The sequence below is a fragment of the Microtus pennsylvanicus genome, chromosome 2, assembly GCF_037038515.1.
Source record: "Microtus pennsylvanicus isolate mMicPen1 chromosome 2, mMicPen1.hap1, whole genome shotgun sequence".
Classification (NCBI taxonomy): Eukaryota; Metazoa; Chordata; class Mammalia; order Rodentia; family Cricetidae; genus Microtus; species Microtus pennsylvanicus.
This window is the reverse complement of record NC_134580.1, coordinates 152,871,871-152,888,548: the sequence shown is the minus strand read 5'-3', so window position 1 is coordinate 152,888,548 and position 16,678 is coordinate 152,871,871. Positions and strand designations below refer to the sequence as shown.

General features: G+C 45.9%; 1 protein-coding gene across 2 annotated transcripts in view; it reads left to right on the top strand.

Annotated features, from left to right (window-relative positions):
- The window catches only part of Gmeb2 (glucocorticoid modulatory element binding protein 2), a 36,758-nt gene extending 25,522 nt beyond the window's left edge, over positions 1-11,236 (top strand). The window contains exons 5-10 of one of the 2 annotated variants that reach the window (XM_075963375.1): positions 2,175-2,278; positions 3,450-3,607; positions 6,662-6,733; positions 6,976-7,113; positions 7,355-7,477; positions 8,104-11,236. In XM_075963375.1, the coding sequence (XP_075819490.1) occupies positions 2,175-2,278; positions 3,450-3,607; positions 6,662-6,733; positions 6,976-7,113; positions 7,355-7,477; positions 8,104-8,744 (1,236 nt within the window). In that variant the 3' untranslated portion in view covers positions 8,745-11,236. The remainder of the gene's footprint in view (positions 1-2,174; positions 2,279-3,449; positions 3,608-6,661; positions 6,734-6,975; positions 7,114-7,354; positions 7,478-8,103) is intronic. The other variant, XM_075963377.1, reaches the window with a different exon arrangement.
- Positions 11,237-16,678: the final 5,442 nt, after the last annotated feature.

Below are 16,678 nucleotides of genomic sequence, written 5' to 3'. Positions count from 1 at the left end.
GAGGGGTAGTAGGGAACACCTTTAGTCCCAGCACTTGGGAGGCAGAGGCAGGCAGATCTCTGTGAATTTGAGGCCAGCCTGGTCTGCAAAGTAAGTTCCAGGACAGCAAGGGCTACACAGAGAAACCCTGTCTCAAAAAAGGGGGAGGGGGAGTCAAAGGTCTCACCAGTCCAGAAGACATGCATATACATGTCTGTGTGGATGGCAGTGGTGCAAAAGGGCCAAGTGAAATAGCTGTGATTCTCAATAAAGTGTAATGCATTTCCTGGAATACCCTTGCAATTAATCTGTAAGATTGAAATTATATCAAATTAAAAAAATAAATGTCCCATAGATAGCATCATAGTGAAGCAACAGAATTACAGGTTAAATGACTAGAAGGTTGGGGATGTAGCTCAGTGGTAGAATACTTGCCTAGCATATGAGAGGCCCTGGTTTCGATCCCCAATACAAAACAAGGGCCAGGAGGCAGAGACAGGTAGAATTCTGAGTTCAAGGTCAACCTGGTTCTACATAAAGACTTCCTGGCCAGTCAGGACTGCACAATAAGACGGTATCTCCAGCAAATAAACAAACAAAAGTCTCCCAAATAAAAATGGCTAGAGAGCAGAGGAAGATTGCTCAGGAGAATCCTAAAGGCAGTGTGGTAGAAGCCAGAGGTTATGTAGTGTGAGACTCTTCTCTGTGATAAGAGAAAACGACTGTAAAGTTATTCCTGAAAACAAGGATGAAATAGACATTTTCAGACAAAACTAAATGTCATCAGAATATCTTCTGCAAAGGGTGGTCTGAATGTGTCTCATGCAGAGGCAAAGAAATCCCAGGCAGAAACAGGGTACAAGGAGTGGAGGTTAAGAGACATGAGGGCAGAGTGCACACGGTAACTGGCAGCACTGATGGAAATGGAATGTTGGGGAGCCAGGCAAGTGGTGCCCACTGATTGGGGGGCTTTGATAGCCAAGCCATGATATGCTCAGGGTCCAGCACAAGCATGCAGAGAAGAAATAGAGATAGCTATCATCCCCCATGAGGGTAGGAAAGGAAAGGTGTAGCAAATAGAATAGGTGTCTGGAACTGAGTGTCAGACTTAAGCAGGATCAGGCCAGGAAGGCAAGGTCAGATGAGGAGAGGTAATTGCAGAATAAAGGGATGGATGCTGGGTGCTGCAGTAGTCTTACAGTTCTGCCCTGATCAACAATGAGTCCTTTGCTGTTGCTCTAGATTACAAAAGCTGCAGTGGTTCTCAGGGAATTAGTCATGTCACTCCCATACAGATGGCCATTGCAGTTTTGATTGATCACGACAGTTGTGACGATGCTACCTGCAGAGGTCATCTAAGCTTGAGAAACAGGATTCTGAGGAGAACTGGTTTCTGGAGTCCTGCTTTATTTTCATCCCTTGGTTCCAGCCGTTGCTTGTTTAAGAATAGTATATGTTTTATCTTTTCAAGCTTTTTGCCTTAGCAAGCCCCAGAACACTGTTGAGTCAAGAGGGCAGTTTCTCAGCCGGGCGGTGGTGGCGCACGCCTTTAATCCCAGCACTCGGGAGGCAGAGGCAGGCCTGGTCTACAAGAGCTAGTTCCAGGACAGGCACCAAAGCTACAGAGAAACCCTGTCTCGGAAAAAAAAAAAAAAAGAGGGCAGTTTCTCCTGACTTTGAGGTGGATATGTATGAGCAGTCTGCAAGACAGGACCCTGCATCTTACGTTTCTGTGGCTTCTTAGTGGGTCCATCCAGGCAAGGGGCCATTCACATCATAGGCAGACTATATGCTTATGTCTTGATTAATATCGCATTTACTGATGTGATAACAGGTCATATTACTTAAGGAATAATGTATAAGGGACTTGCTGTTCCTGGTGGGAGAGTACACTGCCAGCGTTCTCCGCTGTGGTCTGGCCCCTCATCTGGCTCACAGTACACTTTTGTGGTGGCTGCAGCATGCTAAATATCAGGTAGAGAGCTGGCCTTCACCCTGGCACTGGCCACTGGACATATTCTCATGGCACGCTGTATCAAAGTGTTCTGTACTGAGGCCTGTGCCTGGTAGAGCCATGCTAATCCTTCCTGTGAAGTCCTGGTGCAGGCTGGAGGAGGAAGGGAGAATGGGCTGTGCTACAGTTTCACCAGACCTGTGTCAGGCTGAGAAGTCCTGTACTTCTGTTTTCTTTCTAGTACGATGAGCATGTGATCAGCCCAAAGGAGTTTGTGCACCTGGCAGGGAAATCTACCTTGAAGGATTGGAAGAGAGCCATCCGGATGAACGGCATCATGCTCAGGTGGGCGTCTGACCAGCTTGAGATGATGGGAGGGTTCACAGCTGTTATTTTTCACTTGGTTTTAGATCTTTGGAGATGAATTATTTTGGTTAAGTTTTATTTTAATTTCCACTAATTCTTTACATGGTGGTGGATGTGTATTTTGAATATATTGCTATTAAAAATTAAGGATATAATCTGCTGTTTGTACATAGATATTTAGGTTTAATTTTTTTAAACAGTGCTTTATGGTACCCTTCTGTCTTTTTTATTACTTTTTATGAAAGTTCCTTGTGAAGTGCACAGGTATTAGGATATGCCAGGCTCACATACTTTATGACCTAAGAGCCGCTCGTTTCTGTTTATTTGGAGACTGGAAGGCTCTACTAGGGTGTTCCATCAACCAGCTACCTCAGTTCCTAAGCACTAGTAAGGTGCACTGTTTGTGTCAGAGTACTCAGCTCTGAATGCTTTGCCATAGCTCTCAGCCATATACCTCTGAGAAACACTCTGTTTTCTCTGATGGGACCAGAGGCTGAGAGAGGTGTGTTGGGATTGGTTAAGGCCACCGAGTGAAGCTGGAGCCTCTGACCTTATGTTTATGGGTCATGATAGGCTGACTGAAACTGATGGAATTTTGATCCAAGGCCTCAAAGAGGTCAGAGGTAGTACCTAGAAGGGAAGACCCTAGTAAGTGAGAATAAGTGGCTGTAGCCTTAGAATTTGTTTTAAGGTTTGGGAACTCCTTTCCTGTCCTTCCAAAGGCAAGGCTTCCCCTGGAAATGATTCTTAACTCTGCCACAGGACTCAGTCACTGTGACTCATCCTTCACCACCTTTGTTAGCTGTGGGTCTGCCCTAGGTGCACAGTCCCAGTGCTGTCCCCTCTATCCTGTGCACAGGATGCTGTGTAGGTGGGTAGGTGCCCTAGGTGCACAGTCCCAGTGCTGCCCCCTCTTTCCTGTGCACAGGATGCTGTGTAGGTGGCCTGGGGTGGCTCTGCCACCTGTGCTGTATTTGTGTTTGAGCTCCGTGCATAGCGAACACAGCAGTCCATCTCCTACTGCAGAGGAGCCTGGCTCCACTCGGCACCTCTGCTGGAACCTATGCCCTGCGGTTGGACAGTCAAATCACAGTGGTAGATGAGGTATTTTCAGTTAGCTCTCACCTGGACTGCTCTGGCTTCTCCACAGGAAGATCATGGACTCTGGGGAGCTCGACTTCTACCAGCATGACAAGGTCTGCTCTAATACCTGTCGCAGCACCAAGATTGACCTCTCCGGGGCCCGTGTGTCCCTGAGCAGCCCGACATCCACAGAGTACATCCCACTCACACCAGCTGCAGCTGATGGTAGGTACAAGAGGCTGCCAGTCTCGCAGGCCACTGCGGCTGTGGTGACCAGCCCTCTCTGGGTGCCATATATCTTGTCCGTTTTCCAAGAACACTCCTTCCACAGAGGCCCTACAGTGTTGGGTCAGCCCCTCCTTATATCCTTCCTGAAAGCACATCTGGAGACTTGTTGGGTTTGCTAATAGGGAATCGTTTGCTTGTTTTTCAAAACAGGGTTTCTCTGTGCAGCCTTGGCTGTTCTGGAACTTGCTCTATAAACCAGGCTGGCCTTAAACTCATAAGAGCACTGGGATTAATAAAGGGATATACCACCACTGCTTGGCTACTAATGGGAAATCTTAAAGCATCTTCAGTCATTTTTATTTTAAGATAGGAATTCACATATATAGAGTATAAAGAATGGTTAAGATTGACTTGTGTCCCTATGTCTGTTCTCAGTCACTCAAGGCCTGTCTGAAGTGGAGATATATTTTCTTTGGTGCTGTGACTTTTCAGACCTTTTACTGGTCTTTCCTGCCATTTGGATTTTGGGTGATAACTTAAGATATTCTTCTCGGTTGATATCCATCTTTCAGAGCTGTAGAAAGATTGACTCTTTTCTTTGTTTTTCTTTATTTATTCATTCATTTATTTGGTTTTTCAAGACAGAGTTTTTTGTGTAGCCCCCACTGCCTGAAACTAGCTCTGTAGACCAGGCTGGCCTTGAACTCACAGAGATCGTCCTGTGTCTGTCTCCCCAGTGCTGGGTTGATGAAGGTGTGTGCCACCATTGTCTGGCAGATTTCTAAAATTCTGTTCAGCTCTGAGTGAGGCATTTTGTAAACTGAGGTGAGAATGAAGTTGGGTCCTGAGCTCCTTATTGTGTTACCTGGTGAAATTGGGTTGTATTGTCTTTCTGTTGTTGTCACTTACTGTCCCTAACTGTCGTTCTACAGTGTTAAGCTGGCATGTACTTCCACGTGATCAAGGATGTTTGTCCTTGTTGTTTAATCAGGCCAATTGAAGAGCCTTATCTGGGGCTGGGAGAAGAGAGTGAAGCCTTATGAGTTCTGCCTTATTCTTTTCAATATGCTTCTTTGCAAACTGATTGGTCAAGATTGGTTAGGATTCAGCTCTTCTGACAGTTCTGCATTCTCCTTTTGAAAAACCCAGGGACACCCAGGGTCATAGGGACTTACTTTGTTGGCTCTTTGCTCATTTACCATGATCCGAGAATGTCTGTTGCTTAGCTTCTTTCTGGACAGCGCTCTTCTGGGGACACATCAGAATGAAAGGCAGTGTGGGGAGTGAGTGGTCCAGGTCTTGGTGGCTGCCTTATGAAAGTCTGTCACAGCCTAGTAGAGGCTAGTGAGGTGTTTTTTTTAATTGGTATTTATTGAGCTCTACATTTTTCTCTCCTCCCCTCCCTGCCTCTCCCCTCCCCCCGCTAGTGAGGTGTTTTAAGTACACTTAGAGTTGGCTCTACTATGGAGTTTGTAGTGTTTCCAACTGTTGATGTGTTTATCAGTGTGTAGCCCCATCATAACAGGAAGAACACCTATTAGCTTGTTCCTGCAAGCCTTAGTGCGATGGTAACCAGCTAGAATCCAATTTCATGGGATTATCTTGTAGGTCTCATGCAAGACAAATATATAGAATAACTTTTTAAAAAAAATTTTTTTGTTAGCTTCTTTTTATTTTATTTTATTTCGTTTTGTTCTAGGAACAGCAAAGTGTGGCTCCTTAGGTAAAGGCTTTTTTTTTTAATTTTATTTATTTATTAAGGATTTCTGCCTCTGATTGCTCTTAAAAAATTTTTTTTAAAGATTTATTTATTTATGTATACAGTATCCTTCCTGCAGGCCAGAAGAGGGCACCATATCTCATTACAGAGATCTCATTACAGAGCCACCATGTAGTTGCTGGGAATTGAACTCAGGACCTCTGGAAGAGTAGTCGGTGCTCTTAGAATAACTTTTGTAATAAATAGCCAATACATAGCAGTTCCTGAAGGAAAAAAAAAAGGACACTGATTTTAGGTGACAGGCCAGGACAAATAGGAACCGTAAGTGCCATCTCCCGACAGAGCAAGTAGGCTCTCTGAGCCTTCTAATCAAGGCTGTGATGCCTGGGAAAGGCAGAACTGGGGTTAAGATTTAGCTCTCCTGGTGATTTTATTTTTTTTTTTAAGCTTAGAATTTGTATGAGTCTTTGACTGGCTTGAATATTGTATAGCTAGGGAGAGGTGTTCCTGTTCAGGCATACGGGAACATTACAACATTGATGACCCTCTGTGCTGAGGGGGGCTGTCAGTGGAAGAGTCTGATATACATTCTAAACTTCTGTGGAGCTGGCTCCTCCCATTGGCTGGTCCCTCGGGAGCCGGCCCAGCACTGGAGTTCAGGAATTTAGGGAGGGACTCAGAGTTTTACTAAGTTTTGGCATTGTCCCTTTAAGATGCTGTCCTCCTCAACAATTCCATATATTCTTAAGTATATGTCTGCTTCTAAGGTAGGAGCATGTATGAAGCCATGGTCAGAAACTCCAGAACTTGTAAGTGCAAACTTTGTGGACAGTTGGGTTTGTAAGTGCCAGAAATGAACTTGGGGATATACTAGAATGGATGATCTTTTTTAATATTAAAAAATTGGAAATATGATGAGTTCTAGGATTATTATGGTATCAGTAAAATTTAGACCAGAGGTAAAGGTGACCAATAAGGGCAGGGAGAGAAATCAGGTAGGCAGAGAGCTCCCCTGCCAGTTTCCCAAGGCTTAGTTGCAGGGGCTTGCACGTAGAACCAGAGGGGTAAACTGTTGGGAGCTGCAGAAGTTGGATGATGGCTCAGAGGCTCTTTTCCTATTCTTTATGTGTTTAAAGATATCTGTGATTAAAAATAAACTCACTATGAAGCAGAAAAGCCCTTTGATTAGTACTAGTGTATTGTGCTCCTCAGTTCTGTGAAAATGGGTGAGAAAGAAAGATTCAGATGTCACCTTGGGAGGGTCATCAGGACAAAGTTCTGGGGGCTGTGATATAGAGCACTACTCACCCACACCTCTGCCTTACCTGCAGTGAATGGCTCACCTGCTACCATCACCATAGAGACCTGTGAGGACCCTGGTGACTGGACCACAGCCATTGGAGGTATATTCCCTCAGCTTCTCAGTTATACAGGTGGACCTATGGGAGGAACTGTCTACCCATGATCTGATCCTAGCTGGGTTCAGTATCCTACCACTGACCCCCTAGACTTCTGGGCTGTAATATGGAACTCAGTGCTTCATGTGCTGGCCTCTTGAGGTGATATCCTTTACTACTTCCTGTTGGCAGTTACTCCACACGTCAGTTTGTCTCCTACCTACCTGACTCTTCTCTTTCCATCATAGATGACACATTTGCATTCTGGCGGGGACTAAAGGATGCAGGCTTACTTGATGAAGTCATACAGGAATTCCAACAGGAGCTGGAGGAAACCATGAAAGGCTTGCAGCAGCGAGTACAGGACCCACCCCTGCAGCTCCGAGGTAAGGGGCCTTATTCTCCCTCCTGCTACCCCCAGGTCTTGCCATGTAGCTGGGATGGAAGCTGAACCTGAACACAGGACCCTGCTGTGCTAAGTGGGAGAGTCTTTTGGTATTCATTCTAAACTTCTGTGGAGCTGGCTCCTCCCACTGGCTGGTCCCTCAGGAACCAGTCCAGCACTGGAGTTGAGGAACTCTGGGCAGATCCCAGATTTTTACTAAGTGTTGGCATTGTCTCTTTAAGATGCTGTCCTCCTCAACAATATCGTGCAAAACTTTGGCATGCTGGATCTGGTGAAGAAGGTGCTGGCCAGCCACAAATGCCAGATGGACCGCTCTCGGGAACAGTATGCCCGGGACCTGGCAGGTATGCCCTGCTCCCCAAACTATAGGCTCACCTCTCTAGTCAGAGACACAGCCATGTAGGTGAGCTTTTCTTTTGAAGACCAAGAAGTCAGAAGAACACAGACATCGAACATGGAAAAGTCAGTAATGCTCCAGTGGCTGTGGCCAGACCTTGCCAGTACAGAAAGCATAGGTCACTCTTTACTGACCTTTCTGTGATGAGCCAAGTTATTTAATTTAAAGGAATAAGACAGGAAAATGGAAAAAACCACCTACTCCAGCCAGAGCTGGATTGTCCTATGGTGTTTGTATATTAGTAATAAGTTTTCCCTGGTGTTCTTACTTAAATGTGTGCCCTGCATGTGTGTAAGTGTGTAAATAGGCCTTTTATTTGGATGCTTTGCCCAACAGCAGCTTTCCTGTGGAACTGAATAGAACACTTTGATGCTGAGGGAAGGTCTGGCCTCTAGAACTTCCACTTTGGAGCTGTGGTCTTGGGTCATCCTGAGGGCCATTAAGGACCCACTGGTGCCATCCTTTCCTTTGGCAAGCAGCCCTCTATCCTCCAGGTTGCTGCTGGTTTGTGATCTGCTCACTGATTGTGCATGTCTGCTCTGTCCCTGTGGTGACGCTGTGTGTCCCCTGCAGCCCTGGAACAGCAGTGTGATGAGCACCGTCGCCGTGCCAAGGAGCTGAAGCACAAGTCCCAGCACCTCAGCAATGTGCTCATGACGCTGACGCCAGTCTCCCTGCCATCCCCTATGAAGCGGCCCCGTCTTGCACGAGCTACATCCGGACCAGCTGCTATGGCTTCCCAGGTGCTTACACAGTCTACACAGATTGCTCTTGGTCCAGGAATGCCTGTGTCCCAGCTGACCAGTATGCCACTTAGCAAAGTGGTATCTACACTGCCCTCCACTGTCCTGGGTAAGGGTTCTCCTCAAGCTGCCCCAGCCAGTTCACCGGCCTCCCCACTGCTTGGAGGCTACACAGTCCTGGCCTCCTCTGGCTCAACCTTCCCCAGCACGGTAGAGATCCATCCGGACACATCCAGCCTCACAGTTCTGAGCACAGCTGCCATGCAGGATGGCAGCACAGTACTCAAGGTGGTCAGCCCACTGCAGCTGCTCACTCTGCCAGGCCTGGGACCCACCTTGCAGAATGTGGCCCAGGCCTCACCTGCAGGCAGCACCATCATGACAGTGCCCACAGCAGCTGCTACTGGACCTGAGGAACACACAGCCACTATTGAGGTGGCTGCTGTAGCGGATGACCATGAGCAGAAGTAGCTGGCAGGGAGGGTAAGATCCTTCCAAATTGGGCTGGCTGCCTCTCCTCAGGCCACTGCAGGCAGAGGCCACTACAGACACAGGCCACAGGGCTGGCTCAGCACAGGCAGGTCTGATGGGCTGAACCAAAGAGAGGATTGCCGGATGAATCAAGAGAAGAAAAGGGGGCGGAATGATGCCAGCAACCTGGAAAATCAGTCTTCAGCTTCTAAACTTCCTCCCTTTTTTTCGTGGGAAATACTGTTTTCCATCTGTTGCTTATTAATCCTGTTTACACATTGGGCCTTGAGCAGGAACCAGGGGGTCAGTGACCAGGAGGAGGCCTGGGTGCTTCTGGTTCAGCTGCAGAGTCAGCTCCAGAGCCCAGCTGATCACAGGTCCGAGTGCTTGCACCCCAATGGGGCTGAGCCTGCTGGGCCATTATTGACACAGGTCTTGGGCAGCATGCCCGAGTGTGGAAGCCATAGATCCTATGGATTTGGTCTCTTCCCACAGTTCTCTGTAGGTTCAGTATGGCCAGTGTCCATGTTCCTTCACTGTGGGAACATGCTCTGGGGCTTAGTGCAGACCCAAGTCAGGACCCCTTCCTTACCCCACAGGCACTCAGGTGGTGAAGGGGTCTCATGGACCTGGTATGTTCTAGACCCCTTTGCACATGGGCTGTGTTTTTAAGTGAATTGCTTAGTAGGCTTCTAGGAAAAAAGTAAATTTATAGTGTTTTCAACCAAAACAATGCTGAGTGCCTAGGCTCCCGAGTCAGTTCTGGGAGGGACCCAGAGCACCTGTCCACACACCTAGCCGCTGCTAGAGGTCTTAGGTAGTGTCTGTCCCTGAAACAAAGCTCTGGAGGATTTGTATGGAGGTATGCCCGAGACTTGGGGTAGTTCAGATAACTCCCTATGTGCAGCCTGCACTTATAGCCCCCTATAGTAGCGCCCCTAAATTTTCCCTGGAGGTAGAGCAGGAGCTCTCTGGTCAATACTCAGTGTCTCTATCCTAAGAGCCCCTGGGTGTGTGAGAAGGCTATTTAGAATTGGAGGGTCGGTCAGCTGGGAGATAGGATCCAGAATGTTCCATGGAAGGCTGTCTGCAGGCAGTTTTTACAGGTCTGGTTGGTTCCATGCAAAGGGCTATCCTTTAGGCCAGAGTCCTTGGAGCCAAACAATTCAGGGAACAGAGTTTTGGCCTCTTGGTAAGGTATGTCCTGGGATAGTCCTAAGGTGCCTCTTGAACCTCCTGTTCCATCAACTGAAGGCTTTCCTTTCAAAGACCCCACAGCAGGGAGGGACCACTGTCCAACCATCCATCCCTCTTGAGTGCCCAGATCCTTTTACACCTTTGCTATGACTGGGGCCTTGCCTGCCCCTCTCACCCCGTGTCAAGCTCTTGTTTTCCTTCTGTTACATCATTGTTCACTGTGGTCATGAATCGGCTGGTTTTGGCAGATGTTTACCTGTTTATGTATATATCCCTTTTTAAAAACTTTTTTTTCCTCGAGTTACAAGTCCTGTTAAATGCAGCAGTGTGATTCTAGGAGTATTGGAAGGACCAGTAGGATGGGTACTGTCCAGAAGTCCCTGCTCTACAAGCTCAGACTAGATTAGTGTCACAAATAAAACCTTCCTGCCCTGGGAACCAAGAGCCTTTCCTTGGCACAAGTCCCAGGTGCCACCTTCTTTTTAGGATGTGGGCCAGTTTTCTTTCTTCGTAAGAGCAAGGTCGAAACCTTTTCAGCCCTTGACCTTTGGCACATGGAGGTACTGGAAGGTGAAATTCGTTTTAGAGCCATACAAAAGTAACCTCAAATCAGCTTCAGAATTAGTTCACACAACCCATTCCCAGTGTCCCCAGAAGCTGTCCATAGCCCACCCTCCAAGACTGTTCCCGGCAGGCCAGGGAGGGTTCTGCAGGGCAGAGAAGGGCCAGTAGTCCCATCGGCATGGAGCTTACAGTTCTGGGGGAGGAAGTGACCATTGCCCACCACCTGTTTGCTCCTGCCTCTTGTGGTTCCTACTGACTCCTCTGTTGCTACGTTCCCCGCCCATTGGGCCATCCAGGATCCAGGAAGGAAGGTCTTCCCCTCCACATGCAAACATGGGTGCTTGTGGCCGCTTTCAGTTTGGTTTTCTGAGGAAATAGGAAGGATTTGGTTTGCAGAGGGTGCAGCTCCTTCCTATGCCTGCCCAGGAGGCATGCAAGGAAGGGCAAGTTTGAGTTCCTTGAGTTCTACTTTGTATGTTGTTAAGCAAGTATCTGCTTGGTACTTTGATTTAAAATAAAAACACTTTTGTAATTTGTGTGTTTGTCTCTTGCGATGAAAGCTATGGAAGAAACCAAATTTAACTTTAAAAACATGCCCCTTGTGACAGTGCTGGCTTTTTTCAGGTTCTTTAGGCACATCTGCCCACCGAGTCCAACTGTGATTGGGGTCGAGGGCCAAGGAATCTTCCTAGAGTCCTGAAGTCAAACAGTTTTTTGTTTGTTATTATTTTTGATTTTGTTGGTGGTAGTTTTTTGTTTTGTTTTGTTTGTCTGTTTAAAGAGGGTCTCTCTACATAGCCCTGGCTGTTCTGGAACTATGTAGACCAGGCTGACTTGGAACTCACAGGGATTCCACTTACCTTGGATGGGATTAAAGATATGCACCACCACACTCTGCTCAAACACTTTTAATAATTACACCAGGTACCATTTGGCTTCCTTGTTCAGCTCAGTGTACAGGTATACGTAGTGTAGGTGCTAGGCATCTCTCTGTGTGCCCTTCTGTTACTGCATCAGACCTTGCAGACTTGGCTCAGAAGCAACAGAGATCCATTACTTATAAGTCAAGGCAGGTATGTAGGAACATGGAACAGGGTGAGGATAAAGCTGGAGTAACTCTTCTTCACCTTGACCCAAAGCTGGATTTCCAAGCACCTTCTCTGGAGGGTAGGGGAGGCACCTTTGTAGTCAAACTAGCCACGTTCTTCCCTTGCCTAGCTTTCTCAAGATCTTTCTTCAGACTGCTACCCTCTTTGGTACTGTGGTCCCTGGGAGGCCACAGGTATGCTCTCCAGCATCCCACAGAGCAGAGAGGCAGGTACCATGTCCTGTCACTTAGTGAGAGTTGGGCAAAGCACAGACTCAGTGCTTTCCTGTGAGCATACACCACTGCAATAGAACCAATAGATGGGTCATGGTCCCTGCCTGTCACTGCAGTTCACAGACCTGTTTCCAGACCACCTACAATCTCCCAGAAAATCTGTAGGCACCTCCGACTTAAAGGGTCCAAGACAGAATCTTACTTTCTCCCCAAGCCTGTTCTTTTTCTCTGAGAAGGACGTCAGCAGCCACATGTTGACTAGGCCACCTTTCTGCAATCTCACCTCAGCGCCTCCTCAATAAGCCATACCCTTCCACCTCTCAGGCCAAGAGCTATTCTCTATAGTCACTCTGCTCCCGACATTACCAAAGAATGCATCTCTGCCCCCGGGTAAGGGAAGCGTGTGTACCTTCATCAGCCTTTTTGACATCTATTCCTGATGTTTGTGGCAGTCACAGGCTGCAGGACATAAAACATTAGCTCAGAAGGGTTAACCTCTTATACCCTCACTGAGAAGTCCCTAGACTTCTAGCACTGGCTACTCAATGGGTAGGGATGTGAGGGGGGCAAATGGGAGCAGAGGAACAGTCTTCCCCCTCGGCTTGCAGTGTTCTGCAGCACAGGTCTACAGAGGATGAGGCTGAGTGACATCTCACATCTGGCAGACTACAGTATGCCCATTTGTCTACTGAAGGAGGGTGATTTTTTTTTCAATTCTCTTGAATAAATAACCATTGCTAGATCATCAGGAAATACTTTTTTAGTTTTGTGAGAAATTGCCAGTGTCTTCTAGTTTAGCTGTATCATTTTGCATTTTTACCAGCAATGAGTGTTCCTGTTAACCTACATTCTCACTCCATATAGTATACTTAGCATTTTGGATTTTGGCATTGTGATAAGTGTACGGTAGTATCTCACTGTTGTATTTCGGTTTCTTTTGTTTTGTTTGAGATGTCATCACTGTGTAGCCCAAGATAGCTTCACACTTATAATCCTCCTGGCTCTCTCTTCTGTGGGATTACAGACATGTGCCACCACATTCAACTTTCCTCTTAACGAATCATTATATTACTATGTACATGATGTATGTGGGGGTGCATGTGCTATGTGCATGGGGAGGTCAGAAGACAACTTTGTGGAGTTCCCTCCACCTTTGTATGGATTTCTGTAACTGTAGTTCCCTAATAACCACTCTGGGCTTAATATTAATTACAAACTGTTTAGCCTATTAGCTCAGGCTTATTATTAACTAGCTCTTACAATTTAGAGTAACCCATTTCTATTAGTTTATGTTTTACCACAAGGCTCGTAGCTTGTTAGCTTACATCTTGCTTCTCTGGTGGCAAGTCTCCCCTGACTTGGCTTTCTTTATCTCTGTATTCAGTTTGGCTTTCTCGCCTAGCTATATTCTGCCCTGCCATAGGCCAAAGCAGCCTCTTTATTAACTAATCGTAATAAAATATATTCTCAGCATACAGAGGGGCATCCTGCATCAGATTCCAGAAGTAGAACTCAGATTGCCAGACTTGTACAGCAAGTGCTTTTACAGACTGAGCCATCTCATTGCCCTTCCCTGTTGTTTTTCAATTTGTAGTTGCATAATGGCGTATGATACAGAGAACCTTTTTGAAAGATTTGTATCTGCGTTTTACCTACATGTTTGTATGTGCAGCACGTCCCTGCCTGGTATCTGCGGTTCCAGAAGAAGACATCAGATCCCTTGAACTGGAGATAAACAATGGCTGTGAAGCAGGGCAGTGGTGGTGCACACTTTTAACCCCAGCACTCAGAAGGCCGAGGCAGGCAGATCTCTGAGTTCATCAGGTCTACAGATCAAGATCTAGAACAGCCCAGGCTACACAGGGAACCCTGTCTCAAAAAACAAAGATATTTGTGAGTTGCCATGTGGGTGCTGTGAACTAAACTCAGGTCCTTTGCAAAATCAAGAAGTCCTTAAAAGGCCTTTTTATGTGTTCTACATCCTCTTCAGAAAAGTATCAGGTCTTATGCCTATTTTTAAAAAGATTTAGTTATTTTTTATTTATAAGCTATACCACTAACATGTCAGGTGCTCACAGAATTACAGACAGTTGGTACTTGCCATGAATGTCCTGGAAACTGGACCTGGAGCTTTTGGAAGGGCAGCCAGTGCTCTTACCCGCTGAGTCATCTCTCCAACTCTTCTTCTGCCCATTTTAACTAGGTCCAGTTTTTAAAATTATGACTTATGTTCTTTTTTTTTTTTTTTGGCAGTGCAAGGGAATCAAACCCAGTGTCTTCCACATGCTGAGATTGATGGTAGGGGCAGAGATTAACCTTTTATTGAACTTTTCATCAGATTTTTTAAGAAAAATCTCTCATAGATTATAGTATATCTTCTCATTCTCTTGACAATATTTTTCACATAGCATTTTTTTCTTTTTTTACTTTTGCCAAGCATGGTGGCACACACCTTTAATCCTAGCACTTGGAAGGCAGAAGCAGGTGGATCTCTGTATGTTCCAGGCCAGCGCTACACAGTGAGATACTCTCTCAAACCAAACAACCAACCAAAACTGCACTTATACTTTGGAGTTTGAAGATTTAAAAACCTTGTAGTTGGAAGTATAGCTCATTGGTAGAGGACTTGTCTAGTATGCACAAGTTCCTACTTAGGTCCCCAGCACTGGAGGAAAATAAAAGTGTGTGGGGGAGATCTGCTTACAGTACAGCAAACACATATTTTTACTGTATTTTCCTAAGTCAGTGGCTATTGGTGCCTTAGTTACTTTGCTGTTGCTGTGACAAAATACCATAGCTAAGGCAACTTACAAAAGAAAACATTTAGGGCTGGAGAGATGGCTCAGAGGTTAAGAGCACTGGTTGCTCTTCCAGAGGTCCTGAGTTCAATTCCCAGTAACCACATGGTGGCTCACAACCATCCATAATGAGATCGGGTGCCCTCTTCTGGCCCGCAAGCAAACATCCAGACAGAATGCTGTATGCATAATAAATAAATAAATCTTTAAAAAAAATTTTAGGGGGCTGGAGAGATGGCTCAGTGGTTAAGAGCATTGCCTGCTCTTCCAAAGGTCCTGAGTTCAATTCCCGGCAACCACATGGTGGCTCACAACCATCTCTAATGAGGTCTGGTGCCCTCTTCTGGCCTGCAGACATACACACAGACAGATTATTGTATACATAATAAATAAATATTTAAAAAAAAAAAATTTTAATTTGGGACCTCATGGTTGCCGGGGGCTAGAGACCATGGTCATCATGGTGGAGAATATGACAGCAGCCAGCAGCCATGGTCCTGGAGCAGTAGCTGAGAATGTACATCTTTATTCACAAGTAGGTTGTAGAGAGAGCTTATGAGGAATGGCATGGGCTTTTGAACCTCAGAGCTCATCCCTAGTGACACATTTCCTGTGAGGCCATGTTTCCCCATCCTACTCAAATGTATAAGCCTGTGGGAGCTATTCTCACTCGGACCACCACAGTGATTTATTTTCCTTGTAATTTTTCTCAGTGGTTTTTTACTTGGTAGAACTGTTTAGGAAGGTCTAGGAGATGTAGCTTCACTGGAGGAATGTGTCACTGGAGGGTGGGCTTTGAGATTTCGAAAGATTCCCAGTGCCCTCTCTGCCTTGTGATCACGATATCTCTCAGTTGTTTCTTCACACCACCATCATGGACTCTGACCCTACGAAACTCTACGATAAATTAAACTCTTTTATAAGTTGTTTTGGTCATGGTGCTTTATCAGATCAATAGCCACGGGAAAGTGATTAAAGCATAGTATTAGTATATATATACATTTATAACATTCTAAAGTCATATGGATAGTTTAATAATTTTGTATATGCTTTTCTTCCCCTTAGTCCAATTCCAGATTTCAGTCACACCAGTTCTTGGGCCTTCTTGACCTCTTCAGTCTGGCCTGGTCCTGGGTACTTCCCTGAAGTGAACATCTCTCAGGAGTTTGTATGGGGATCATTGTGATGAAATTGTGCTCAGTCTTTATCATGAAGCAGGGGGTTGTGACCTCTGTCTGCCTCTAGTGATACACACACTCTGACTGCCCTGGCTAAGCAGTCACTGTAGCGGTTTCTGAGGACCTTCCCCTGAAGTCATCACAGGAATGGAAAACAAGGAGGCCATGGAGGGCTTACATCAGGGAGGAGTGGGATCCCTGATCTGTGCCAGCATTTGCTGTGTTGGGATATGGATGAAACGGGGTATCCAGGACCTATCTTTTCAGGTTAGGTCTCTGAGAGAATGGGTGTCCTTTGCTGTGGTGGGAAAGTTGCTAGAGGAGCAAGAGGAGAGGAAAAGAATCTGAGGAGGCCCTTCGCTCTCGGTGCCTAATTTATCTGGGTCCTGCTGATTTATCTGGTCCGTGCTCTTAAGGAGGAGTGCGGATGAGGAAAAAACAGATGGTGGAGTCTGGGGGGCATTCCAGTGAATCCTGAATCTGCCTCGTGTTTATTTCTCATAGCCTCTATATCCCCTAATCCAGAAAGAAGGAAGGCAAAAGGCTTTTTACCCCATACAAAGAACGAACAAAGTAGTTACCTTCTTAGTATCCAAAACATCTAGTAACCACACCCTAGGTCAAACAGCCTGTTATCTTAGGCAAACCAAGCAGCAGCTTCACCTTAGGCCAAACATCTTGTCTTGTTTGACCTTATAGGAGCAATAATAGGCTTGAATGATTTTTATTTCCTGTTTTGTTTGTATAACAAACATTGGTTCCTGTATTCTGCCTATTTTTTTTATTATTGTGGGTTTTTTCTGAGTTTATAATATTTATAATTTAAAATATATACTATATTAAAGAAATTGGATTTTACCTGCGACAATAGCTAAA